Source organism: Varanus komodoensis, unplaced genomic scaffold (assembly GCF_004798865.1).
Source record: "Varanus komodoensis strain SLA01 unplaced genomic scaffold, ASM479886v1 scaffold23, whole genome shotgun sequence".
Lineage (NCBI taxonomy): Eukaryota > Metazoa > Chordata > Lepidosauria > Squamata > Varanidae > Varanus > Varanus komodoensis.
In genome coordinates this window covers 18,345,303-18,372,484 of record NW_025335627.1, presented here as the reverse complement: position 1 = coordinate 18,372,484, position 27,182 = coordinate 18,345,303, and the positions used below count along the sequence as shown (strand labels likewise).

General features: G+C 42.1%; 2 protein-coding genes across 7 annotated transcripts in view; both read left to right on the top strand.

Moving 5' to 3' along the window:
- ITM2B (integral membrane protein 2B) overlaps window positions 1–10,032 on the top strand; it is a 32,357-nt gene extending 22,325 nt beyond the window's left edge. The window contains exons 5-6 of the mRNA XM_044431910.1: window positions 6,940–7,090; window positions 9,338–10,032. Of these exons, the coding sequence (XP_044287845.1) occupies window positions 6,940–7,090; window positions 9,338–9,426 (240 nt within the window). The 3' untranslated portion in view covers window positions 9,427–10,032. The remainder of the gene's footprint in view (window positions 1–6,939; window positions 7,091–9,337) is intronic.
- A 3,221-nt stretch (window positions 10,033–13,253) lies between these two features.
- Window positions 13,254–27,182, top strand: part of RB1 (RB transcriptional corepressor 1) — a 163,032-nt gene continuing 149,103 nt past the window's right edge. For all 6 annotated transcript variants that reach the window (XM_044431793.1, XM_044431794.1, XM_044431792.1 and 3 more), the window contains exon 1: window positions 13,254–13,447. In XM_044431793.1, coding sequence (XP_044287728.1) covers window positions 13,281–13,447 — 167 coding nt within the window. In that variant the 5' untranslated portion in view covers window positions 13,254–13,280. The remainder of the gene's footprint in view (window positions 13,448–27,182) is intronic.

Below are 27,182 nucleotides of genomic sequence, written 5' to 3'. Positions count from 1 at the left end.
CAGAACTTCAGTTAGAACAGGAAAATAGATTTCAAAAATTAAATAAGGACATCGCTAATGAATTTTCTTAGATTTACAAAGCACTTTGTGTATCTGCTAATTCTGATGTAATCACTGGTTTCTTGCTTGATTTGGATATGAATGAATTTATCACTGCAGATAAGGCTGTGTTAAATGCAAAACGTATAGAGGAAGAAGTCCTTTGCTAAAAGATTTTTGCTGAATAGAAAGATTTTTGATACTAGAATAGATATTAAAATTATAAAATAACATATGCAGGTAAAATTTTGTTGACAGTAATGGCAATTAGTTCGAAATTTTTATTGATTGTAAATGCATATTAAATATCTGGATAAAAATTAATGTTACATAATTCAACAAAATTTATGTATATTCAGTTGTTATTACATTGCATTTATATCCTGTCCATTTTTCTTATGTGAAAAACCCAGAGCGACTTACACAGAAACAGAGTGAGTCAGAAAGGACCTTCTGGGCCATCTAGTCTGACCCCCAGCTCCAGCCGGCTCCGCTCATGACATGCCCACCATGTGCATGTCCAGCCTATCTTTGAACACCCTCACCGATGGGGCCTCAACCACTGGAAGCCTATTCCATACCCTCGGGGTCCTAACTGTCAGGAAGTGCTTCCTCGCATCTAAATGGAACCTTGGTTCCCTGAGCTTTGCTCCATTGGAGCGCGTCCTGCCTTCCTCTGCAGGAGAGAACTGGTCTCTACCCATCTCTGTGTGACATCCCCTCACATACCTGACTGTCACCAACATATCCCTTTGAGTTTTCTCCAGGCTGAAGAGAACTAGTTCTCTCAGTCTTGCCTCATACGGCATCCCTTACAAACCGGCCACCAAACTTGTGGCCCTACGCTGCACTGACTCTAACCTGGCTATAGCCTTCCTGTAATGAGGGGCCCAGAACTGAGCACAATACTCCAGTTGCAGGTGCACCAGACTCGTATAGAGTGGTAGTAATACCTCTCTCGATCTAAAAGCCACACTTCTGGCTATGCAACTAAGGGTGGCGTTTGCTCTCTTAACCACCGCATCATACTGCTGACTCATGTTTAGCCTGCAGTCAACTAGTACCCCGAGGTCCCTTTCACAAGTGCTGCTCTCCAGCCACTTGTCCCCTAACCTGTATGTATGACACCTATTCCTCTGCCCCAAGTGCAAGACCTTGCACTTATCCATATTGAATGCCATCCTGTTGTCTCCTGCCCACTTCCATAGTCTGTCCAGATCCTGTTGGATCTGGAGTACCTGCTCCTCAGTTGTGGCCTCTGCTCCAGTTTTAGTATCGCCTGCAAATTTGATCAGCAGACTGTTCACCCCCCTTCTTCCATGTCATTGATGAAAAGATTAAACAGGATCAGCCCCAGGACAGAGCCCTGGGGGACCCCACTTGTCACAGGCCACCATCCCAAAGATTCCCCACTAATGGTTACCCCTCTGCTTTTGGTCAGTCAACCATGCCCTAATCCATCGGAAAGTGCTTTGGTGTATCCCACAACTCCTCAGTTTCTCCACCAGGATATCATGGGGCACTTTGTCAAAGGCCTTGCTGAAATCCAGATAAACCACATTCACTGCATCCCCTCCATCTAGCCATCTCGAAACCTTGTCATAGAATTCCACAAGGTTTGTCTGGCAGGCCCTGTTTTTGCGGAAGTCATGTTGTGTGGCTGTCAGCCTCCCTTCCCTATCTAGCATCACTAGATCTCTCTCTATTATGAGCCTTTCCATTGTTTTTCCTACAATGGACATAAGGCTAACTGGTCTGTAATTCCCCATGTCCCTTTACTACCCTTTTTGAAAATTGGGACACTGACGCCACCCTCCAGTCCTCTGGAACTTCACCCATTCTCCACGAGGCCTCAAAAATGGAGGCCAGCGGGTGTGAGAGAAACCCTGCCAACTCTCTAAGTACTCTTGGGTGTAACCCGTCAGGGCCTGGCGCCTTTGTAATGTCCAATGCCCTGAGGAGCCCCTCTACTTCTAGGGAGGTGACTCTAATCTGTGCCCCTAAGTCCCCAGCCTCATCTAATCTCCTGTGCGGATATCCCCTGTCCTGCTTTGGGGAGAACACATAGGCAAAATAGTCATTTAGCATCTGTGCCTGTTTCCTCATATCAGTCACTAGACCTCCTTCCTTCTTATTTACATGCTGATAGAAGCCCTTTTTCTTGCTCTTAATATTCTTGGCAAGTCTCAGCATGTAATCAGCCTTAGCCTTGCGAAGAATCCTTCTGCAATGGGCCTCCTCCTCCCGGTATACCCTTTTGTCTATTTGTCCCAGTACCCATTTCCTACAGAGGTTCCTCTTTTGTCTAATCCCTCTAGCCACCTCCTTTTGCATCCATCGCGGCACTCTCCTCCGCCTCCCCACCTTACTGACTAGAGGTATCGTCAAGGCTTGCGCCTCCAAAACCTCCCTTTTGAGTGCCATCCACCCCTCCTCAACTCGCTTACTTTCTAGTAACCTATCCCAGGAGACTTTCCCCAGTCTGGCCTTCAGTTGGCCAAAGTTGGCCCTCTTGAAGTCCCAGCTTCTAGTGCTCGACCTGCTGCACGTCCCCAGTCCCCTGATCTCAAAGCAAAGCATGCAGTGATCACTTGCATCCAGAGCTCCCCTAATCTGTACTTCATCTATCAGCTCCTCCCTATTGGTCAAGACCAAGTCAAAGATGTTTTCCCCCCTCGTCACCTCTCGGACCCTCTGTGTGAAAAACCCTCCCTCTATAGCTTCTAGGAAGCGATGTGACCTGGCTGTCACTGCCGAGTGAGTCTCCCAAGTAATATCCGGGAGATTGAAATCTCCCATAATTACTGTGTCTCTCCCTCGAGATATCCTTAGAATCTGGTCTGTCATGACATCATCCAGGGTCTCATGTTGACCTGGAGGGCAATAACATACCCCCACTGTCAGGTCCCTTTCCCTGTCAAAACCCCTAAGTTTCACTCAGACTGCCTCTACCGAATCCCCATCCGTGCTGCATTCTATCTCACTGTATCCTATCTCTTCCCTGATGTATAAAGCCACGCCCCCACCTCTCTTTCCCTTCCTGTCCTTTCTAAAAAGGTGATACCCCTCTATGTTCACATTCCAGTCTTGCCTTTCATCCCACCAAGTTTCTGTGATTCCACCAGGTCATACCCTCCTATTCCCAGGAGAGCTCCAAGCTCTTCCTGCTTATTACCCATGCTCCTAGCATTAGTGTACATGCACCTCAACTCCTTCCCACTGCTTCCTTTCCTTGTAGTCCCCAGCCTCCCCCTACCTCCCATCCTCCCTGATACCTGGCCCCTCTCTGTAGGAGTCCTGTCAGTCCCTGCAGTACCTCTAAAACCCTGCTCCCAGAGCCCTGATCCTCTTTCCACACTCGTCCAGTGCAGACATGTTTCTGGGGGGGCCTGAACTCCCCCCCCCCCGGCTCAGTTTAAAGTCTTCTGGATGAAGCTCGCTAGAGCATCTCCAAAGGACCTTTCCCCATCCTCGTGAGGTGCAACCCGTCCCTTGCCAGAGGTGCATTGGCAAGAAACTGGGAACCTGAAGCGTTCCTTCTGGCACCACACCCTAAGCCAGTCGTACACCTCGGCAACCCTCCTGTCCCTACCTGGCCCAAATCCCCGGTCTGGTAAGATCGATGAGAAGTCCACTTGGGCCTTTAGCTCCCTGAGTTTCTTCCCCAAGGCCTTGAAGTCCCTGGTGATCCCAACCACGCCCTGCCTGGCTACGTCATTTGTGCCCACATGGATCACCAGGAGCGGCTGGTGACCCCCAGAGCGAACAAGACGCTCCACTCTGTCCTTCACATGCTGGATGCTTGCACCTGGCAGGCAGCAAACCTCCCTCGTCTCAAGGTTGGGGCGGTGCACCACCGCCTCAGTGCCCCTCAGCAGGGAGTCTCCAATGACAATCACCCACCTCCGTGTCTTCCCGGTGGTAGTGGGTGGCTGCGACCTGGCCCTCGCCTCTCCCTTGCCAGTTGCGGTTCCAGTCCTGCTGGTCCCCCCTCATCAGCCCCAGCCTCCCCAAGCGGAGAGGACCTGTTTCCCAGCTCCAGATTGGTGCCAGGAGAAGGAGGAGGCCAGCATGCCCCCATGTCTCCCCGGCTCCTCCTCCCGTGGCCCCTCCCTCAACCCTCTGTCCAGAGCAGGGCTGCTCCTGGGGGGCCTGGAGTGCTCTCTCGGCCCTCAGGCACCTCAACTCCTCCTCTAGCAGGACCCCCAGCTTGCACCTAGGGCAAGTGTGTCCCTGCCTCTCCTGGGGGAGAAGGGCGAACATGTCGCAGCTGTCGCAGCAGACAGCAACACCCATGACTCCCGCCAAGGCCATCTCCTGGTCTGCCATTAGGAACCCTTCAGAGACCCTACCTTGGTCCCCCACCTTGTCTGTCCTTCAGTACCCCTCACTTGCCCAGTTCTCCTAGACAAAAACCCACTCGCACACACATGGATAAAATAAAAATTTTAATTGAAGGAAAAACAAAGCAAAGCACAGCACAGCACAGCACAGCACCAAAAAAACCAAAAAAAGAAAAAGAAAGAAAAAGAAAAAACCCATAACCAACCAACCAACCAACCAACCAACCAACAAAACAATAAAACAAAAAACAAAACCCTCGCCCCCCTGGGAAGGGAGTCCCTGGGCAGCCTGGGCCACAGCTAAGGGATGCAGACAAGGGACGATGCCAAGAGGCAAGAGCCAAAAGGGCTTGCAGTGGCTGAGCACGTGGCCTTATCAGCCCCACAGGCTGGTGGCCCCGCCTGTCTACTTCCTCCTGGCCCCTCTGTCCTCTCTGGCCCTGCCTCCCTTCCTCTCTGCTGCTCCTGATCCTCTGCTCCTCTGCCCAGCTCCTACCTGGCCACTCAGCACTCTCTCCCCATCTGTGCCTCTGCTGCTCTGCCAAGAGGCAAGAGCCAAAAGGAAACATAGTTTCCTTCACTCTCTTGATCATTACCTTACCTTTGAAGTAACTTAGACTGCTCAGCTCCATGATTGAGTTGGGGACTAGAACCCAGATTTCAAAGGTCTCCAGTTAAACACTGGAAACCACACCACATTGACTCTCATTTAGATATTTTGAATCATATTATCATATTTGCAAATATATTTTGAAGAAAACATATTTATTGTGCAACAAAACCAGTGAAATACTGGGAATATATAGCTTCAGAAAACAAATGAATTCATTCAAATTAATTTTGTGTGATAAATTCAAAAGATTAAAAATTAGTTTGAGACTTGACAGATGTTTGCTACATTATGATAAGGAAACTGTTTGCCTTAAATATTAACATAATCCCATGGTCATCATTTCTTCTAGATTTTTATGGGCCTCCACGGGAGGTGGTTGAGGCCCCATTGGTAAGGGTGTTCAAGGATAGGCTGGACATGCACATTGTAGGCATGTTGTGAGTGGAGCTGGCTAGAGGCGGAGGTCAGACTAGATGGCCTGGGAGGCCCCTTCTGACTCCCTCTGTTTTTACGTTTCTTGAAAATATTCCAGTTTCTGTTCCCAAAAAGGATCCTAAATCTTGACAGAAACCTTTGAATAACTTTCTTTGGAGTAAATATAAAGCACATTTTGCCATGTTATCTGTCCAAGTACAATCAGAAGACTGACAGATTACAGAAATGGCAGAACTCACGAGAGGAGGGAAAACTAATCTTTCCATGAGAATCAGTTACCATTTATTACTTACATGCAAAGAAAATACCACTTAGAGACAGACAGCTATCAACCCTTGAGTTAATATGGAAATAAACCTATACATTTCAACTATTCTTAGGACATACATGTATATGAAAATTGTTGATATTCATGAATATCTATCATTACTTAATATTTCCTAATGAGCATTTAAATAATACTTTGTATATTGCTTTGTTGAATAATTTTGACTATTTGTGGGATTGGATTTCCATAAATAGGACTATTTAAGCCTTTTCTTTGTCAATGTATAAATAGATTTTTATAATTTATTGGCACTTGTGATAATAAAAATGTGTATTTACTTTTGATGCTTATTAGAAATAATGAAAATACTATAAAAGTGTAGAGCAATCCCATAGCTCCCTGGACAATATCTGAGGAAGCCATTATATGGTGCTGATCTCTTCCACAGCTGCAGACAGATCTGTGACCACTGGAGAAGATCTAATAATGGATCTTCCCACCTCCATTCAGACACCATAGAATGTTCTTTTATGAGTTGGGAGGGTGAAAAGAGGGTGTGCTGGTGGGAGCAAAGAGGAGAGACCAGGATCTGCAGAATCCTAAATCTTCTCTATCATTTGTCCTATCCAACAAAAGGTAAGACAACTAGAAAGCCTCTTGGTCTGTCCTGAAGTAAAAATTGAAAAACTGTGGAATAAGAAACATTTTTCCTTTGTCATCCTCATGGCCTGCTTGGTTTCTGCTCATGGGAGGCAGGATAAACAAAAGACTCAGGTCTTTTGAGCTCTGTCCGCTGAGAAGCAAACCTTGAGGAATGAATTCTGAGACAGGTATTTTTAAAGAAGATAATGGGATGGAATATAGTTTAGAAATATAAAAATGTGTTCATTGCTATCTGAGTGGGTAGGCAATAGGTATGTGTAAGGTTGCTGCATAGTTTCCTTCTTAATATTTGGTTGTGGTGCTATGTTTGTATCTGTAACATCTACTTGCTGTTTATATTCATAACAACAACACATTAAACAAAAGAGGGTTAGTTTAAAGTTACCTTTTCCAAATATTATTCCCCTGACACAAATTCTGCAGAGCACACAGAATGCTTTGTGCATTCTTCCTGGTGAATATTCTGCAGAGCTAAATGTTCTTTCCTGCAGACTTGAAGAAGTGCTTTTATATGATTAATATGGCATTTTTAATATTTTAACACTAAACCTGATGCATTTTTATTCTGTTTGCTATAGGCTGGAACATATTTGCCTCAGTCATATTTGATTCATGAACAAATGATAGTTACTGATCGTATAGAAAATGTGGATCAGCTGGGCTTTTTTATTCATCGCCTATGTCGTGGCAAAGACACTTATAAGTTGCAGCACAGAGAAACTCTGAAAGGTATAGCTTGTATGAAAAAATAAAATGGTCAACTCTGTGGAAAGTAATCCTTATGGATTGTGGACAAAGAACTATATTGTCAAACTGAACCATACATACATCCATTTATATAAGGCAGCAACATGGTGCATTTCAAATACTTTGGACTATGGTGCCTGTAACCCCTGACCATTGTCCATGCTGGCAATCCCTGACCATCACCCATGTGTCTGTTGGGCACCAGTTTAGGGAAACCTGGCCATGTGGCACAGTCCATCTAAAAAGTATTAACTCCTAAGCCCTATTCATTGAAGTGGGTGAGTTAAGCATATGGTTAAAACTTTCCCATTAAAATCAGTGGGACATCAACATTTTGATTTTTCACTGGGCCATTTCCAAGGCATTTAAATGGGTTGCAGCTTCACATGATAGCGCTATATGTTGATATAAATTGAGAAAGTTTTTAAAATCATTGTTTGGGACAGTGAATGGAAATCTATGAAACAAGTAGATTTGATTATTTGCTCTCAAGGGAAGGGAAAGCTGTGTTTGATCTGATGCAGAGGATCTTAATGTTGTGCAGTACAGTCCTGTGCATGTTTATATCTCTCTGTGCTCCATGCAGTGTATTCTGGTTTATGGACTAAAACTGTTTTAGTGGTGACTGTTGCTACACTAAAAGGTATGTGGTGTTATAGCTTGCTATCACCACTGCACTCTTCTGTTGGGTAGAGAGAATGACTGTTGATATGAAAGACAAGCCATGATGGGTTGTCTTGTTTTCTGGTTGACAAATGATGGTAGATTGGCATGGAAGGGGAAAACCAACTGCTTCCTGCAGTTTGTGAGCAGCAATCTACTCTGACAACCCATGGCTTTTTCTTGCGGTTGTTGGACCTATGATAGGTTGTCAGAACCTGAGTGACTGCCCTTTGTGACTGATCCAGGAAAACAGCTAATGAACTACTTGACACAAGCAGGAAAAATACCTTTCTGTACTTTCCAAGTCACCACCAGCAATAGCCATCTTACCATCACCCAAGTGATTCAGTCCGTGGCTCAGTGCCCACTGCTGCATTTGCAAGGCCATTTCACTTGCTGTGGCTTTTCCTCCCATCCCTGCTTTTTAAAGACCCTAGATGCTTGGAAAAGTGGAAAAGCGAGAACCACTCCCTCTGTGTTCTCTAGGAACACAGAGCTTTCAAAGCTATCAAAACTCAGACTTACTTTTAAATGACAGTTTCTGACAGTGATAATCAGGGTTTTATGGCAGAGACATATTCTCATGAATGAGACTGAGTCCCTGTCAAAAAAAAAAAAAAACAAAAACAAAAAAAAAAACTCCTTGGGTAGCCCTGTCAGAACCTGTTTTAAAAGGAAGCTGTCCAGACTCAGAGCACCTTAAGGGAAGACAGGAGAAAGCACTGGTTGTTAGAACAGGTCTAGCGAGGTGAAATCAAAAAGGCAGCAGAAAGAATGGATTGAGAAGGCTCCCCAGTGGTGGTGACCTGCAACACCTCCATAATGTTTAAAAGGAACAACTAGATTCCTGACATGTTGGTAACTTCCTCCAACAGAAAGTAAACACCTGTCCTTGACTTGATACTAACCAACAGGGAAGACCTAGCAGACAAAGGGGAAGCTATTGAAACCCTGGGGAAAATTAACTGTGCCATACTTCAATTCTTGATTCTAAAGGAAACAAAAGCCAGATCTGGCTGAACATGTACCCTGGATTTTAGGAAAGCCAATTGGAATAAACTCAGAACAATGGTAAACGAAGTTCCACGGCAAATGATTCTAATGAGAAAAGGAGTCCAAGATGGGAATTAAAAATAAAAGAAATTTTAAAGACACAATTACAGAAACCAGCAGGGATGGCATCACAGGAGATGCTTCTCTGCCGGCCCTTTTAAGGCCTCAGCTGAGACAGCAGCTGCTTTCCCACTCTAGAGTGTTAGAAACATTTTGGGGGTAAAGAATAAGGCAACATTTCTTGCACTTAGTTGCTTTTGAAAGCAGAATCTGATTAATGTTGGAGCAAAAGTGGGGTTGGGACACACCTGCTACAACCAAGATTTGTTAGAGTCATACTATCTACATTTATTATGGGAATGATTCTATATTGGGAATATAAATTTTCTTCATTACATTAAGTTTTGCTTGCTTACTTGTTTCACTTAAGACAGTTTATCTTTCTTAGTAAACAAAATAGAGCTATTTTTCTTAATGAAATAACTTGATACCTTGTTAATTCTCTCATAACAGGAATTCAGAAGCGTGAAGCAAGTAACTGCCGAAAAATTAGACACTTTGAGAACAGATTTGCTGTGGAAACACTCATTTGTGAAGAATAGTAAGAAATAATATTGTAATGAAAAACTGAAAAAACACATTGGCCCTTTGATTATATGTAGTGATTTTAAATTTAAATCATTTGCTCAAGTAAGCAAAGTGGAAAAGGCTTTAGCCTTGATATTTGTTTCATGATACACTTTTATCCTTTTTTTCATATTTTGAAGCATGGTGTCCTCTTTATGTATTTGAATAGCACCTATATAAATTTGTAGTTGTTAGGGCATTTTATGTAACAAACCTTGAAAAAAATAACAGGAAGTCAACAATGCTTCATATCTTATAGTAAAATTGCATAAAATAATTCCTCTCACTGGAAAACAAAAAACGCATGTTTAAATAGAATATGACACTTGAGATTTTTAACAGCATATTCACTAACAACACAATTAATGATATGGTTGATTACAGCATATTGGTGAAATAAAATGCAGTTTCTTTTGTGGTTTTATGTGTTTTAATGCAATTTCAGATAGTTTGATTTCCAACTGTATATTTAATATAACAGCCTGCTGTAACAAAATCAAGCAGGCACTTCATGTTAATGGCATGTGTATAAGTTAAGTATGTGCAATGGAAAATAAATATTACAAATCTGTTTGTCTAAATATTTTTGTAAGTTCTGGTACAGTTTCTTTTAGATGACTGACTTTGAATTACTGTATTTTATGATAATGTCCATTAGAAAAAACACAACACTGTGAAGTAGGCTGGGCTGAGAGTCCGTGACTGGCCCAAAGTCACCCAATTGACTCCATGGGGACTAGAACCTAGATTGCTTGAGTCCCAGTCCAGCACTCTGAACCAGTACACCTCACTGGCTCGCAACCTGTATATTCTTATGTGTAGTTTAAAGCATCGGTCCTCAAACTACAGACCGTGGGGCGGATATGGCCTGCCACGCTCATTTATCCAGCTCACCTCAGAGCTTTTGGAGTTGCTCAGAGAAAACGATATCCGAGCGAGTCCAAAAGCTCTGAGCCAACGCAGGCATTCTCTGAAACTGAGCAGAGCCGGTGCACTTGACAATTGTAATAGCTCAGTAGCATCCACCGGATTCCCCCTGCCCCCTCACTGCACGTATATACACAGCAGGAATAGGGAGCGGGAAACAGAAGAGAGGAGGGCAGAAGAGAGACACACAGACGCTAAAAAAGGATTGAAGGTAAGAAAAATATAACTTTTAAAATCCATTTTTAAGTATGTGAGCCATGTCCCCAGGCTGCGGGCCAAACCGCAGCCAGCTCACCGAGCTTGGGGGCGGACAGGCTGAGGTGGAGTGGGGCTGCAGCTCCCACGCCTCTGCCACGACCTTCTATGGGCAGCTGCTGCCATTGAGTGGCCACCATGCTTCTTTCCCCCACGGCGGAGAGAGGTGGGAGGCACCCTACTTGGCCAGCCATGGCCCTATCCCTCGCCTCCCCTTGCCTCAGAAGCCCTCACCACCTCCCCCTCCTGGCCAGGGGAGCCACCCCACGCTCGCCTCTCCAGTCTTCCGCTCCCTCGGAATTGGGGCTTTGGCGAGGAGTATAATTTCCATTATGCCCAACCAGCACGGCCAATGGAAGTTGTAGTTCAACTCATCTGGGCAGTACCAGTTTTGGCAAGGTTGCACTTAAAATATGATAGTCATTAGCTCTGCATTCAAATACAGCCATTGTGTATTGTGGGAATTGTTCTGGGCTGACTTGCTTCAAATACTAAGAGTGGCATCAACAGTATTTATCCTTAGTATTTTTGCTTCATTCTTTGTAAATGCCAGTTACAGTCAGCAGCTGCATTATGCAAAATACAGTAAAACCTTGGATTGCGAGTAACTTGCTCTGCAAGTATTTCGCAAGATGAGCAAACATTTCTAATAAATTTTAACTTGATAAAGGAGCGATGTCTTGCAATACGAGTAGTACATGATGCCGAACATCACATGATCATAACTTAGCCAATGGTTCTTCTCTCTCGCTCGCTGCTGTCCTTCAACTCCTAACATCCCTCCAGGAAGGGAGGGTATGCTGGGAATTACAGAACTGTTTTCCTGTCTAAACATGCATAGGATTGCACTGGAAGCAGCTTTAAGCTGAGATCATTTCCTTTTTGGTTACTGCAAGGCATACGCTCATTCTGAAGACAAAGGGGTTGGTTTTATTAGACTCTTGGGTTGTTTAGTTCTGTGCACTGACATTGACTAACTTAAATCAGGTTCTATTTAACTGTTCCAATGATTTGGTGCATATTTGGTGCTTTGTTGTGAAGATCTGTTTAAAAATCTTGTCAGGTCTTAACTGTGGACTTCAAGGCTTGTGTGGGAGGAGTACATGATGTGTTGTACTACAAGGTTAGAGTCTTGCATCTGCTTTACCTTTCAGTATCTCCCTCTTGGGGGAGGGGGGATACTGAAAGGTAAAGCAGATGCAAGAGGTTATGGAGAAAATCTCATCTACAGAGGAGGAGGAGGAGAAAAAGGCGGAGGAATCCCTCACTTCAAATGAGATTAGGGAGATGTGTAAAATGTGGGAAACAGTGCAAAATTTTATAGAAATGCACCACCCAAAAAAGGCTGTAGCAGTGCAAGCAATGAATCTGTTTAACAACAATGCAATGTCACATTTCTGTGAAATCCTCAAAAGGAGGCAAAAGCAAGTGTTATTGGATAGGTTCCTTGTTGAAGTTGCAGGAAAAGAAAAAGATTCCATTGAGCCAGTTGGGTTGTGGAATGAATCATCTGAACTTCCATTATTTCTTACTCACTTTGATATACAAGTGCTCTGGATTACAAGCATGTGTCCGGAACGAATTATGCCCACAAACCAAGGTTTTACTGTACTGTATTTAGTGCCTTGGTTGTGTTGTAGCTACATAATGTCCCTTGAATATGGACATATTCTTCCCCACCTCATCTTGGGCTTCTGCTGCAGCCCGAGGGAGCGGAACAAACATTTTTTAAATTAATTTTTTAATGTTAATTATTTTTTAATTTTAATGTGCAGTGTGCATAGGAATTCTTTCATTTTTTTTCAAACTATAGTATGGCCCCTCAACAGTCTGAGGGACAGTGAACTGGCGCCATCTAAATAGTTTGAGGACCCCTGATTTAAAGCATACAATAATTATAAAATAAACTATGCATTAATATATGAGGTATATTTCAAATGTCATGATGTGAACTGCTTTTGTCTGCATGCGAAATGATAGACATCGTAAATAAGTAATTAAACATTAATGGGGTATCTAAAAAGGAACCTCAGAAAGAGGAAAAGGGAGGCTTGGCCAGGTCCGAGGAAGAGGCTACAACAGAAGGGATGAAAATCAGCATCAGAAACTCAGGGCACGGCAGCTCAATAGTACTTTGCAAGCAAACGCTTCGACAGGTTTCTTCGCAGCCAAATTTCTCTGCCAAGCCTTTCACAGTGCCAGACGCCAAAGAACTCCTTCGACCTTTGCGTGCGCACGGGCAGGTTTTATGTATGACTTTTCCGGTTTTCCGGCGTCTTCCCTCCCTCCCGCCATCGCGCGCAATCTTCACAGATTGCAGAAGAATCTACAGGCAGAAAATAGAGGGAGCGCCGTACGAAGGCGGGCACAAGCAACACCAGGCTTGCGGCGAAAAACGGAAGCTGCTGTTCGTCTTCCTACTCCCAGAGCTTCTTTATGTTGGAACTGCGGCTTTCGTTGGATACGTCAATGGGAGCCAAATTGCACTTAGGATGCCGGCAGCAGCGGCTGCGGTATGCAAACCCAGGCTCTTAAAGCCACGTCAGAGAGGCCTTCCCTTCCGTTAGCCCTGGACAGGAAGTTACGCGAACTGGGCGTGCAGGGGTTTCCCGCGGTTTGAAAGGGCCGCGGAGGCGATGGGGCGGGGATGAGTGGAAGAACCCGCTGCCGGCTGGAATCGTTTGGTGGTGGTTTGAAGTTGGGATTAAATTTTTCGGCGGAGGCGCCCAACATGGCGCCAACTATTCCTCCGAGGAAAAAGGAAGCCGGCCCGGAGGCCCGGAGCGATCCCGAGGCCATGTCGGCCGCCGACAGGTTAGTGGCTGAGCGCGGGGTTTCCGTGGCGATGGAAGGCGCGCTCTGTGCGTCGGGCGACCCTTGTGCAGACTCGGGCGCGGCGTGCTGCGGCGCCTTGCCGTCTTTTGCTGACGGAACGAAGGAAGCTCGGCGCTCCTCCCCGCAGGGATGGGTGCTGCCTGGAATTAGAGTCGTCTCCGTCTTTGTGAATGTTTTACAAATTGCTTGTTTCTCTGTATTTTTTTTCGTAAAGAAAGTAAACTTAAGCTATTCAAAAGAAACGGTTTGAGAAGGGAAGCCACGTTGTATGTTTTAACAAGAACAGGGACCTATGTGCTGCCTTAAGGATTTAACTGTAAGCTGAGTATCTCTCATTTGCAAGTCGAGACACACAAAAATATTCCTGTCGTGGTGCAAGCAAGCAAGCCTCAGAGCTTGAGAAGATGCCAAGAATACCTTACAATCTACCCTGTGACTGTGTGACTGATGCTTGTGAGCAGCGGTTATTTCTAGTTACTACCGATCAAGAAAATTTATCAGGACGCTATGGATGCAAGGTTCACCTGCAGCAGAAGCCTCTACATTAGCTTTGGTGAACGCTAGGCACAGATTTCGTGGCAGATAATTAAGTGTTTCCTTACTTGATTAATTTTAGGCTCTGCTTAAGTGCATCCATTAGTTCTGCTGCCCCACAAATTTTGCTCTGCACAGATGGCTGTTAACGCCTCGTATGTGGAGGTTGGTGAGGACCTGCTTGGATATTGTTTGGATGTCAGCCACAGCTTCCTCCCATCCATGCCTCTCTTCCTCCTTTCCAAGGCTTGTTTCAGGCCTCAGAGGCAGTTGGTATGATTTCTTCCATGTTGGTTATGAGTGAGGCAGGGACTCTGCATTCAGAGTGCTAGCTCCAACCCTGAAGGACCTTAGCACCAAAGCTCCAAACAATCCAGTTTATTATTCTTTGAGTCAAGGGATCACTATTTTTTTAATAGTGTAAGAAAAGCCATCTAATCCAGCACACTGTCTACATGATACTTCAGGCAGGATGGGTACAAGAGTTATGCCTGCCTGAGCTCTTCAGCAATTGGTGTATGTAGGCATGTTGCCTCCCATAATAGAGGTAGCACATACCTAGTAAGGCTAGTAATCATTTATAGCTTCCTCTTTCTCTATGAATTTGTTCAGTCCTTTTTAAAAGCCATGAAAATTGGGGGTCATCACTACTTTCTGTGGTAGTAAATTCCATAGTTTAACTACATGCTGTGTGATGGAGAATTTCCTTTTATCCGTCCTGAATCTCTCACCAGTCAGCTTCATGGGATGACCCCTGGTTCTAGAATTATGGAAGAGGGAGAAAATGATATATCTACATTGTGCATACTTTTAAACACCTATATAATGTCTCCCCTTAATCACATTCTTTCTAAACTAAACAATTCCAGTTGTAGCCATTCCTCATAGGGGAGTTGCTCAAACCCCTTGCTTATTCTAGTTGCCATTCTCTGCACTTTTCCCAATTAAATTTTGTCCTTTTTCAGGTGCAGCAACCAGAACTGTATGCAATATTCTAAGTGCAGCTGCACAAAACATTTGTATAAGGGAAATGTGGTCTTACTGTTCTATTTTCAGTTCCTTTCCTAATTGTGCCCAACATGGTGTTTGCCTTTTTAACAGCAGCTGTACACTGGGTTGACATTTGCATCAACCAGTCCATGCCACCCAATCCTTATCTTGGTCCATTGGTGCTAGTTTAGATTCCATCAGTCTATACTTGAAGATGGGATTTTTGGCCTCAAAATATATTACTTCATATATGCTTACATTAAGCCATATTTACCGTTCTATTGGCGATTTTCTTCGCCTGGAGAGATCCATATAACTCCAAAAATCTCTTCTGCTTTTAACCACCCTAAATAAGTTGGGCCACATGTATAACATGATGAGGTGGTTTGAGAGTGGTAGAGAATCTGAGAGTCATTCCATCAGGCCAGACTGTCTCACTATTTTAGTTTACTAGCAATGTTGCCCAAGACAGAATGGTCAAAACTGAGACACCAGACAATGATGCATTCATCCTTTTCCGGAGCAACAGCCACAGCAGCAGAATTGATCTCTCTAATGATGGGGCAGAGAAAATTCTGAAGGATAACTACTGAGCAGCAGTAGTAGTTGAAGGCGACACTGCTGGAAGATCTTCCAAAGACAACAGCAGTGGCAGCCATACTAACTCTGGTTAGTACTGCATTGGAGAAGGCTACGTTAAACCACTTCTGCATCTTCTTATCTTGTTTATTCAATTTATATGCTGCCTACTAGGCGTAAGCTCTCTGGACAGCTTATAACATGTTAAAATATAAAAACATAAAACAATATAAACATAATATGACATTCAATATGACTTAAACCATTCTTTTCTAAGCTGAGGTCCTTTTCATTGAAAACCTTATGATGAAATGATCCAAAATGAAAGTACAGTGCCAAAAGATGAACTCCCCACGTGGGAAGGCATTCAACCAGTTACTGGGAACGAACAAAGGACAGGTATGAATAGCGGTATTGGTAATGATCAAAGACAAGAAGCCATATTGACATGCTCAGAGGTGAAAGGAAAGCCTTACACTGCACACCACATACAATTTGAACCTGGATTGTGGGACATATGAACTGTGATACACTGGAAAAGTAAATCAAGCAAGAAAGAAGTTGCATTCTTGCTGCCAGTACGAGACCAAATTTTCATGGTGACTGTTAATTCTTAATTTCAAAAAACAGAGTAAGTTGAAAAGAGAAGCATAGACCCAAAATACAATCTCAATAATTTTCTTGAGGAATTTAAAGTTCATATTGAGAACATAATTGCATTACTGAACTCAGTTGGCCATGGAAGGACTGAAAATTGAAACTGGAGGCATTATTAGGAAAGAATGCCAAAAAAGACAATTCCTGTAGCAAAAAGAAAAAGCCTGGATGGATGATGGAAGAAACACAAATGACAGGTGAGAAGCAAAAGGTGACAGAATTAGGATATGAAGCCTGAATGCGGTTTTTCAATAGAGAAATACACTAGAGACAAAAAGGATTATTATAATGATCAGTACAAAGAAAAAGGAAGAGCAAAGGAAGAGTAAAGAGGAAAAACAAGTTACCTTTTGCAGAAAATCCAAGAAATCAAAAGGAAATTCAAATCTAGATTAAGAATGCTGAAGTCTAAATAAGGGCACATACTATTTGACCAGGAGAAAATAAAGAGGAGGAGGAAACAATATATGAAAGAACTGTACAGAAGAGATGAAAAGACAGCAGACTACTTTTAAGAGCCTGCAATATCAGAAAGCAAAGTGAAAACTCTTGGAAAGAACAAAGCTCCCAGAGAAGATAGGCTACCAATAAAACTATTTCAAGCTGTAGAGACTGAATAGTCCAAATCCTAACAAGAATTTGCCAACAAATGTTCAGAAGAAAACAATGGCTGAAAAATAGGAAAACCTTGAGATATACTCCAATCTCCAAGAATGAGTTGCTAAGGGATGCCACAACCATAGCAATATTGCACCAATTTCCCATGCAAAGTGATGCTCAAAGTGTTACAACAAAGAATGTTACCCTGTGTAGAGCGAGAAATGCCTGAGAAGGAGGCACTTGAGATTATATCACAAACATACTGAAAAGCACCAAAGAATTTCAGAAGAAGATCAATCTGTGTTTTATCGACTTCAGTAAAGTTTTTGACTGTGTAGATCATGGGTCCTCAAACTACAACCCGGGGCCAGATCCAGCCCACCATGCCCATTTATCCAGCCCGCCAGAGGTTTTGGACTTGCCACGCACCTGTGCGGCACAGCGCCGGCTTGCTTGCAAGGAGATCGTTTTGGACTCGCTCGGAGAAAACGATCTCTGTGCACGCCCAACCCTACTTTGCTGCCCGCACCCCCCATCTGCACCGCCTTGGCAGCCCGCGCCCATTGCCAGCACCTTTCAACTGGCCCCCTGTTCAAGAAGTTTGAGGACCCCTGGTGTAGATCATGGGTCCTCAAACTACAGCCCACGGGCCGGATCCAGCCTGCCATGTCCATTTATCCCGCCCTCCATAGAGGTTTTGGACTCGCTGCATGTGTGCATGTGTGACAAGGCGGAGGCTTGTGTGGAGATCCTTTTGGACTCACTCAGAGAAAAAGGATCTTGTGAGCAAGCGTCCGCCTTGCAGTGTGTGCGCCCAGTGGCAGCTTGCAAGCAAGGAGATAGTTTTGGACTTGTTTGGAGAAAAAGATCAGCTTGTGAGCAAGCTGGTGCCTCGCCACGTGCACACGTCTCCCCTGACCCGCACCTCCCCGCCCACACTGCCTTGGTGGCCCACGCCCATCGCCGGCACCTTTCAACTGGCCCCCTGTTAAAAAAGTTTGAGGACCCCTGGTGTAGTTCATGAGAAGCTTCCAGGTTTTTAACTGTATTTGTAAGATACCTATTTCTGTGAGCTGTCCCTAGGCTGTGTAGCAAGGGGACGGCATATAAAAACTTTAAATAAATAAGCAAGCTGTGGATAGTGCTGAAAGAAATGGGTGTGCTTCAGCACTTGATTGCCTAGTGAATGTTGTTGTTGTTGTTGTTGCTAGTCCGGAAGTCGTGTCTGACCCATTCGCAACTAGCAACATTCCTCCAGGCCTTCCTGTCCTCCACCATCCCCCGGAGTCCACTTAAGCTCATGCCGACTGCTTCATTGACTCCATGTAATCACCGTCCCATTCTTCTTTTGCCCTCAATTGTTCCCAGTATTGGGCTCTTCTCCAGTGAGTCCTTCCTTCTCATTAGGCGGCCAAAGTATTTGAGTTTCATCATCAGTATCTGCCCTTCTAAAGAGAAGTCAGGGTTGATCTCCTCTAAGACTGACTGGTTTGATTACCTTGCAGGCCAAGGGACTCACAGGAGTCTTCTCCAGCACCACAATTCAAAGGCCTCAATTCTTTGACGCTCACCCTTCCTTATGGTCCAACTTTCACAGCCATACATCGCAACTGGGAAAACCATAGCTTTGTTGGCAGGGTGATGTCTCTGCTTTTTAGTATGCTGTCTAGACTTGCTGTAGCTTTCCTCCCTAGGAGCAAGCGTCTTTTAATTTCTTGGCTGCAGTCCCCATCTGCGGTGATCTTGTTGCCCAGGAAAATAAAATCTGACACTACCTTCATTTCTTCTCCATCTATTTGCCAGGAAGTGATAGGAATGGATGCCAGGGGAAGGAAATGGCAACCCACTCCAGTTTCTTTGCCATGAAAACCCCATGGACAGTACCAAAAGACCTAATGAACCTTTATTATACACAAGAAACTACTGTTAGGACAGAATAAGGAGAAACAAAATGTCTTTGCCCATGGGAAGCCATCAGACAAAGCTGTATTTTATCTTCCTATCTGTTCAGTCTGTACACAGGACATATAAGGAAAGCTGGATTAGGATCAGAGGAAGGAGTGAAAATTGGCAGAAGACACATCAGTAATCTAAAATATGATGGTGATATATTATTTGCAGGAAATGAACCAACTCCTCATGAAAGTGAAAGAAGCAAGTACAAAAGCAGAAGTGCAGCAGAATAGTAAGGAAGGAAAAATAATGACTAGAGAAGAAATTACAAACTTAACTGTCAACAGAGTAGAAATTGAAACTTCAAGGTGTTACTTATGTTGGCTCAAGCATCAATTCAAATGGTTACTGCAGCCAAGAAATTCAAAGAACACTGAGAGAGGCAGCAATGAATGAATAGAAAAGGAAATCAGGTGTAAGGACGTTTCAGTAGAGATCAAGGCCAAGATCATCTACAGTTTTGTATTCCTGATCACTGTTTATGGATGTGAAACCTGGACAGAGAAGAAAGCTGGCAGGAAGAAAATGGATGTATTTCAACATGGTGCTGGAGGAAAACTGGATGGACAGAAAGACGGCCAAGTGGCTGCTAGCTCAAATAAAGCCAGAAGTCTTCCTAAGAGCGAAAACAACAAAATGGAAGCTGCCATACTTTGGCACATCATGAGAATGCAAGGCTTATTGGAGAAGACAATCTTGCTGGGGAAGGTTGAAAGAAGAAGAAAAGGAAGACCAAATATGAGATTGAATGACTCTAGAAAGAAAACCGCAGACTTGAATTTAGAGAAGCTGAGCAGGGGTGTAATGGATGGAATATTTTGGAGGGCTTTCATTCATAGGGACACTATAAATTTGTTGTGGTCTTGTGGTTAAGAGCGTGGGTCTGGGATTTAGGTGATCTGGGTTCTAGTCCCTGTTCATTCATTGAGCCAGCAGAGTAACTTTGAGTCAGTCACAGACTCTCAGCTCAACCTACCCCACAGGGGTAACCTATCCCACAGATTGAAAGCAGGAGGAGGAGAATTGTGTAAACTGCTTTGAATTCTTTGTAAGAAAAAGACAGTATATAAATCTAATAATCAGAGACAACTGGCCTGACTCCTTTGTCATATGTTGTTGTCTTCAGCAAGCATGGCCACTATATTGCTTACTCCTAATTTCAGGTCATTTATGAATAGGTTGATAAAGAATCCTGTTAGACCTCACTGATTATATCCCTCCATTGGGCAAAATCACAACTTATTTCCAGTCCTTCCGGTCCCTCCCTTTTACCCAGCAACTGATGCATTAGAAGACCCCCCCCCCCCATTTATTCCATGACTGTAAGTTTGCTATGGGGTTTTTGGTGAGGGACTTAAAAGCCGTTTGGAAGTCCAAGAGTACAAGGTCTACCAGATAATCTCTGTCCACATGTCGTTGGGTGCTCAAAACCCTCTATTAGTGAAAAAGGATTTATCTGTTTTATCTGCTTGATTCTTTTTAGGTAGGGCTTTCCCCTTCATACACTGATTAATTCTATGTTTAGTAATACTTTCAAGCAATTTATGCAAAAGAGATATTAAGCTAACTGTCCTGTATGTTCCCCAGATAACCCCGGATCCTTTTTTTTAAAAAATGGGTGTTCCGATTAGTCATTCTCCAGTCCTCCAGCTTAGGGTCATACAGTGGTACCTTGGCTCACGAACTTAATCCGTTCCACAATTCTGGTCGTGACCCAAATTGACAGCTTTGCTTAGGAATCTTCCTAACTGCTTTTGACTTTTTTTTCCCAAGGATTAGTTGCCTTTAATAATAATGCATATTTTCCTTTCTTCTGTGGAACACGGAGCAAATGGAGTAAAGGAGTAAATGAACAACCTGTGGGAACTTGAAGTGGGACTGAGCTTCCTTTCTCTTTTGGTAATAACTGGTGTGAAGGGATAGTATGCATAAATTTCAGTTGAAGTAGTTCATTGTACATTGGGGGTTAATTCTGAATCTGGATAGTAGCTTCTAATCTGAGTACAACTTGAGGACTCTTACTCATTTCTAAGATTCTCCTGTGCGAGCACTCCTATGGGGAGGAAGATCCCTCCCCATAGGAGGAGGAATAGGTGAGGGGTGACTTGCCGTTTGATCTTGCCATTTCAGAAACCATTCAATCTCATTTTACTTACCCCACTGGTCACCATGATATGAAGTTAGAAACATAGAAACAGTGTGAGTCAGACGGGGTCTCCCGGGCCATCTAGTCTGATCACTGGCTCCACTCATAACATGCCCACCATGTGCATGTCTAGCCTGTCTTTGAACACCCCTCACCGATGGGGCCTCAGCCACCTCTTGTGGAAGCCCATTCCACACCCTCGGGGTCCTAACTGTCAGGAAGTGCTTCCTGGCATCTAAATGGAACCTTGGTTCCCTGAGCTTTGCTCCGTTGGAGCGGATCCTGCCTTTCTCTGCAGGGGAGAATAGGTCTCCCCTGGTTACTAGTTTCCAAATCCTTTTTTCTGCAGATGTTCAAACCTAAACACGGTCTGTAGACTGAATAAGGCTGATAAGTCCCTGCCCTTCAAAAATACATGTTGTGCTACAATATTATAGATATGAAAGCAATAAGAGGTTAGGACCTATGATTCCCTGAACTACTTCAGACAAACTGAAGTCTGCTTCATTTTCTATAAAATGTGTGCACTATGAAAGCTAAATAATATTCTCATCAAAAACACACATAAAAGTAACAGCATGATGAGGTTGTTCCCCAGCTTTAAGTTTCCTACCTCTAGTCAAAGTTGTTATTTTTGTGTAAGGTGTATTAATATGTGATAACCCCATGTAACAGTTGCAGATAAGAAACTGGAAGTACAAACCACATGAGAGGGTTTGAGCCATGCCAAATCATACTCTGACATACTTTGGGCAGTGTCCTTTGCTAGATAGCATTGATTTTCATCTCGTCCAATACTTTTGTGGGGAGAGGATTTACTGCATTTAATGCATCTTCCCCTTTTGAGGGGAAGGCTGATTTAATACATCTTCTCCCATCTGTTCTTCCCCATACAAACACATACAGAAAGACTGTCAAATAGCTCTAATTGTTTCAAATGGCTCTTCCTGTTGCTTCTTTATCCGGGCTGGCCAAACCAAGGCTCAGGAGCTGCATGTGGCTCTTTGAGTTTATTCTGTGGCTCACTGCTCATCACTTGGGGTGCCCATTGGCACCCACTTGTCACTCAATACCCCTGCCACCACCTGCAGGTGCCCACTTGCCACCCGCCACTGCCTCCCACAGGCACCCACTTGTGACTGTCAAGCATCTGACATTTACCCTGTGGCTTTTCTGTTGAGCAAGTCTGCCCACCCCTGATCAATTTCATAATTAAGATGAAACCCAAAGAGTATCACATGAAGAACTTAAGAAGAAAGCGCTGTTCTGAATAAGACCAATAGTCTTTCCTAGTCCAACATTCATTTCCATAGTAACCAGCTAGGAATTAAAGGGTTGTTGGCAGGGTGGATAAAGATCAACAATTTTATTAAAAGAATTGATATTTTAATTTAAATCAGATTTTTTTAAATAAATGGTTTTTGAGAAAATATTTATCTAAAGATAGTTTTCTATTTAAGATATATTATAGTCTAAAGGCTACTCATCATGAAATAAGGATTGCTTATTAATTATGTGGCATGAGGCTAAATATTTTTCAGTAAATGAGTTTCATTAATGCATTCACAGTGTCCAGAGGGTTCTGCAAGTTTATTGGGCTATTTTTCTGTCTGGAAGATATTTTCACAGATGTTTAGTTTTGCAGTTCTCAAAAGTGCGAATTTGTGTATGCAGAGATCACATTCCTCTTCTTCCCAGCAAATTGTTGCAAAATAAGCATTAAGAGTTGAGGAAAGGACCTTAATCCCATTGTTATCCAATGGGGATAGTCTCTTTAGGCAACTTTAGGCAACTGGTTCCACTGCCTTATGGCTCTGGCATTGAGGAAACTTCTGATACCTAGCCAGAATCTGGGTTGTCACAACATGAACTGATTATTCCATGTCATAGGATATATGGTATCAGTAAGAAGAGATCTTGACCTTTCTTTTTGTGACACCCTTTGAGGTACTTGCAGAGGGAAATCTTCTCCCCCCTCAGTCTTCTCTTCTCAGGGCTGAACATGTCCAGTTCTCTCAGTATCTCCTAATAGGGCCTTGTTTCCATAGGGCCTCATGTTGCCCTCCTCTGAACCCTTTCTAATATTTCTGCATCTTTCTTAAATCTTGGTGCCCAGAACTGAACACAGTATTCCAGATGAGATCTGACTGGTGTGACATACAAGGGGGAACTAGTACCTCTCATGATTTGGAAGTGATAAGATCTATTAATGCATTCCAAAATATCGTTTGTTCTATTTTGCAGCTGCTTTCCCTTGTTGTCTCATATTTAGCTTACAGTCCACAGTAACTCCAGGGTCTTTTTCAGTTCTGTTTTTTTTATAATAAGTTTTATTCAAAATAACCCTAATACAAAGAAAAACTAAAAACAACATCAGTCATCAGAAACATCGGACCTGCTGGGTCAGCCCCCACATTTTTTCTATTTATGATAACTTAAAAACATATTTGAATCTATACAAAGTCTCTCTAGCCAATAATAAAAAGAGTCCCAAGTTTGATAGAAATCAATATCTTCTTTCTCCTTCCATGACAAAGTCAATCTGTCCGTTTCTGCACAGTCCCAAGATCTTTTTTAGGATCAGTTCATCAGTGGGTGGTTCTTCACTTTTCCAGTGTTGGGCAAATGCAGTCCTCACCGCAGTAATTACGTGTAAAATCAAGTACATTTCTTGTTTACTAATATCAACAGGTATAATGCCTAATAAGAAAAGTTCAGGTTTAAAAGCTAAGGATTTTTGTAACATTTCCTCAAGCTATTTATGTATTTTAATCCAATACTTTTTCGCTTTATCGCAAGTCTACCACATACGATTGAAGTTACCCAATTTATGTTTACATTTTCAACATCCATTTGACATATTTGGAAACATCTTGGATAGTCTATTTGGTGACAGATACCATCTATAAAACATTTTATACAAGTTTTCTTTATATGAAGTTGCTAATGTTACCTTAATATTTCTCTCCCACAACTTTTGCCATTTTTCTAATTCAGTATTATATCCAAAGTTTTGTGCCCACATTATCATAATTTCCTTAACCTGTTCATCTTCCATTCTCCTATCTAGTAAGAAATTATATAGTCTTTTAATCGTTTTCTCATCTGATTTAAGCATCACCTGGTCAAATGCTGTTAAACCTTTATAAAAGCCCCACATTCTATAGTCTTTAGCATTTCTCGATTGTATCTGCACCTTATGCCACCAAGATATATTAGATCCTTGTTCTTGTATTTCTTGATTCAATTTCAATCCTCCATCATTATCCAAAATGTCATCATATCTTATGATCGCTTCAAAGTTCAATGCATTTAAATATACAAGAGCTTCCATAGGTGAAAGCCATTTTGGTAATTTATTATACAATTTTGTGTTTAACTTTTCCCACACCGACATTAATGGTTTTCTAATATAATGACTTAAAAAAGAGCCATGTACCTTAGCCTTTTCATACCACATATAAGCATGCCAACCCATTTGCAAATCATGCCCTTCGAGATACAAGATTCTCTTATTTCTTAAGGTTATCCATTCTTTCAGCCACATTAAAACAGAAGCTTGATAATACAGCATCCAATCAGGGAGACCAAAGCCCCCCTTCTCTTTAGCCTCCTGAAGTATTTTTAGTTTAATCCTTGGTTTCTTCTTTCTCCATGTAAGTCTCGAGATTTGAAAATTGAAATCATCGAAAAAATTTCTATCAATTTTTATAGGAATCATTTGGAATAGAAACAAAAGCTTTGGTAATATATTCATTTTAGCTAGTGCTATTCTTCCCAGCAAGGATAATTGCAAATTAGCCCATTTTTCCAAATCACTCTTAATTTCCTTAAATAGTTTATCATAATTGTTTTCTTTCAGAATGGTACACTTAGTTGTAAGATAAATTCCCAGGTATTTAACCTTTTTAACAATCTGAAAGTCTATTTGTTCCACCAGAGTTTTTCTCTGCTCCTGTGTGATATTTTTTACTAACAATTTCATCTTTTCTCTGTTTATTTTCATCTCAGTAACCTCGCCATACTCTTCAATCCTTTGTAGGAGTTTGGGCATTGTTACTAAGGGTTCCTCAGCTATGAAAACTAGTTCATCTGCGAATGCTTGCAATTTATAGCTTTCATATCTAATTCTAGTACCTTTAATGTGATATTTCTGTTTAACACTTCTAAGATCAATATAAACAACAGTGGTAATAGCGGGCATCCTTGTCTTGTACCCTTTTGTATATCTATAATATTTGTAAATTCTCCATTGATTATAATCCTAGCAGACTGCTTTTGATAGATGCTTAATAATTTCTTCACCAAACTCCATTTGAACTAGTTGTTGCTGCATAAGTTGCCAGTTAACATTGTCAAAAACCTTCTGTGCATCCATGAATAATAGTGCCCTTGGTTTTTACGTATGTATCTCATAATACTCTAAGATGTCCAAGATAGTTCTCCTGTTATTCCTCATTTGTCTTTTACGTAAGAAACCATTTTGATCTGAGTGAATAAAGTCTGTTACATACTTCTTCAATCTTTCTGCCATTATGGAGGCAAAAAATTTGTAATCCACATTTAATAGTGATATAGGTCTATAGTTTTGAATCTGTGTCAAGTCCGTGTCTTCTTTTGGTATTAATGTGATATTTGCCTCTGTCCAAGTATTTGGTATTTTAGCATTTAACAATGCTGCATTACATATATCCTTAGGAAGCATAGCAAAAATTCCTTCAAAGGATTTATAAAACTTTGCTGGTAGCCCATCCGGGCCAGGAGTTTTGTCATTCTTTTGTTTCTTAATTGCCTCTATTACTTCTGTGATTGTTACTTCTTGATTCAATACTTTTTGGTACTTCTCCGGTAACTTTGGCAGGTCTCCCTTTCTGATATATTCATTTACTTTCTCAGTTGAAATCTCATCGTTCTGGTATAGCTTTGTGAAGAGATCTTCCGCTATTTTCTTGATATCTATACTTTGTACTTGCAGTCATCCTTCTCCATCCTTCAATTTACATATCAGTATCTTCTCTCTTTCTTTCTTTACTTCATAGGCTAACCATCTCCCTGGTTTATTAGCATTTTCAAAGAAGTTCTGTTTGGTCAATTTCATTTGCTTAGTAAGTTCATTTGTGTCCAGGAGATTCAGTTTATGTTTTAGAATATTCATTTGCATCTTAAGGGTTTTTTTATGGATCTTCCTGTAATTCTTGTTCACATTTCATCAATTCCTCTACTATTTTAGCTTGTTCTTGTTTTTTCCTTTTGTTTATTTTTGCTGAGTATGTTATTATCAGCCCCCTGACATAGGCTTTGGCTGTATCCCAGACATTTTGCAAAGAGGTTTCTTCAGTTTTATTTATTTGAAAGAATATTTGCATTTCCTTATTTATCTCTTCTGTGAATTTTTTATCCTTTAATAAGGCTTTGTTTAACCTCCATCTGGGCGTTTTTACTTTCCCTTTCAATGATATAGTTACAGGATTATGCTCTGCCCAGACATTTGCCTCTATTTCAGCTTCTAGCAGGTCTGGTGCTAAGTCTGGGGTTATCCAAATCATATCAATTCTAGATCACGACCTATGTCTATTCGAATAGAAAGTATATTTAGCAGAGGTTGGGTTTTTATGTCTGCAGACATCTATCAATCTGAATTCTTCAATCATATTAGAACAATTCTTTGGAAGTATCCTCCTGCCTTTTCTGTCCTTAATCTCACTCTTATGATCCATTTTCTTGTCCACAATTGCATTAAAGTCTCCCATTACAATTGGACTAGCTGACCGTGTGTGTAAGAGTAAAGCATGTAGTTTTTGGTAAAACATTTCCTGATGGTCAGCTGGGGCATAAATCTCCACTAAAAGCACCTTTTTAAGTTTCATTGTAATTTCAACCATCAGAATCCTACCATCCTCATCAGCTAATATATGTTTAGGGTCTAATTTTTCCTTGATGATGCTAAACCTCTTTTCTTTTGAGAAGCGGAAGATATAAATAGCTTTCCAAGCTTTAAACATTTCAAAAGCTTACTATGTTGTTTCTTAATTTGTGTTTCTTGTAGGCGAATTATATCTAATTTTCGTTTTTGAAGTTGAGAGAAAATCCTTCTCTTAGAGGGTCTGTTTAGTCCATTTCCATGTAAAGAGAGCAGTTCAATTCTTCCTCCCTTTTGAAAACCATATTTAAAGAATATATATTTATCTACTTATGCTTCACCTTTACACTTCTACCTTTTTTCTTTTCCTTTAGTTCCAGTGTCTGTCCCTCTTG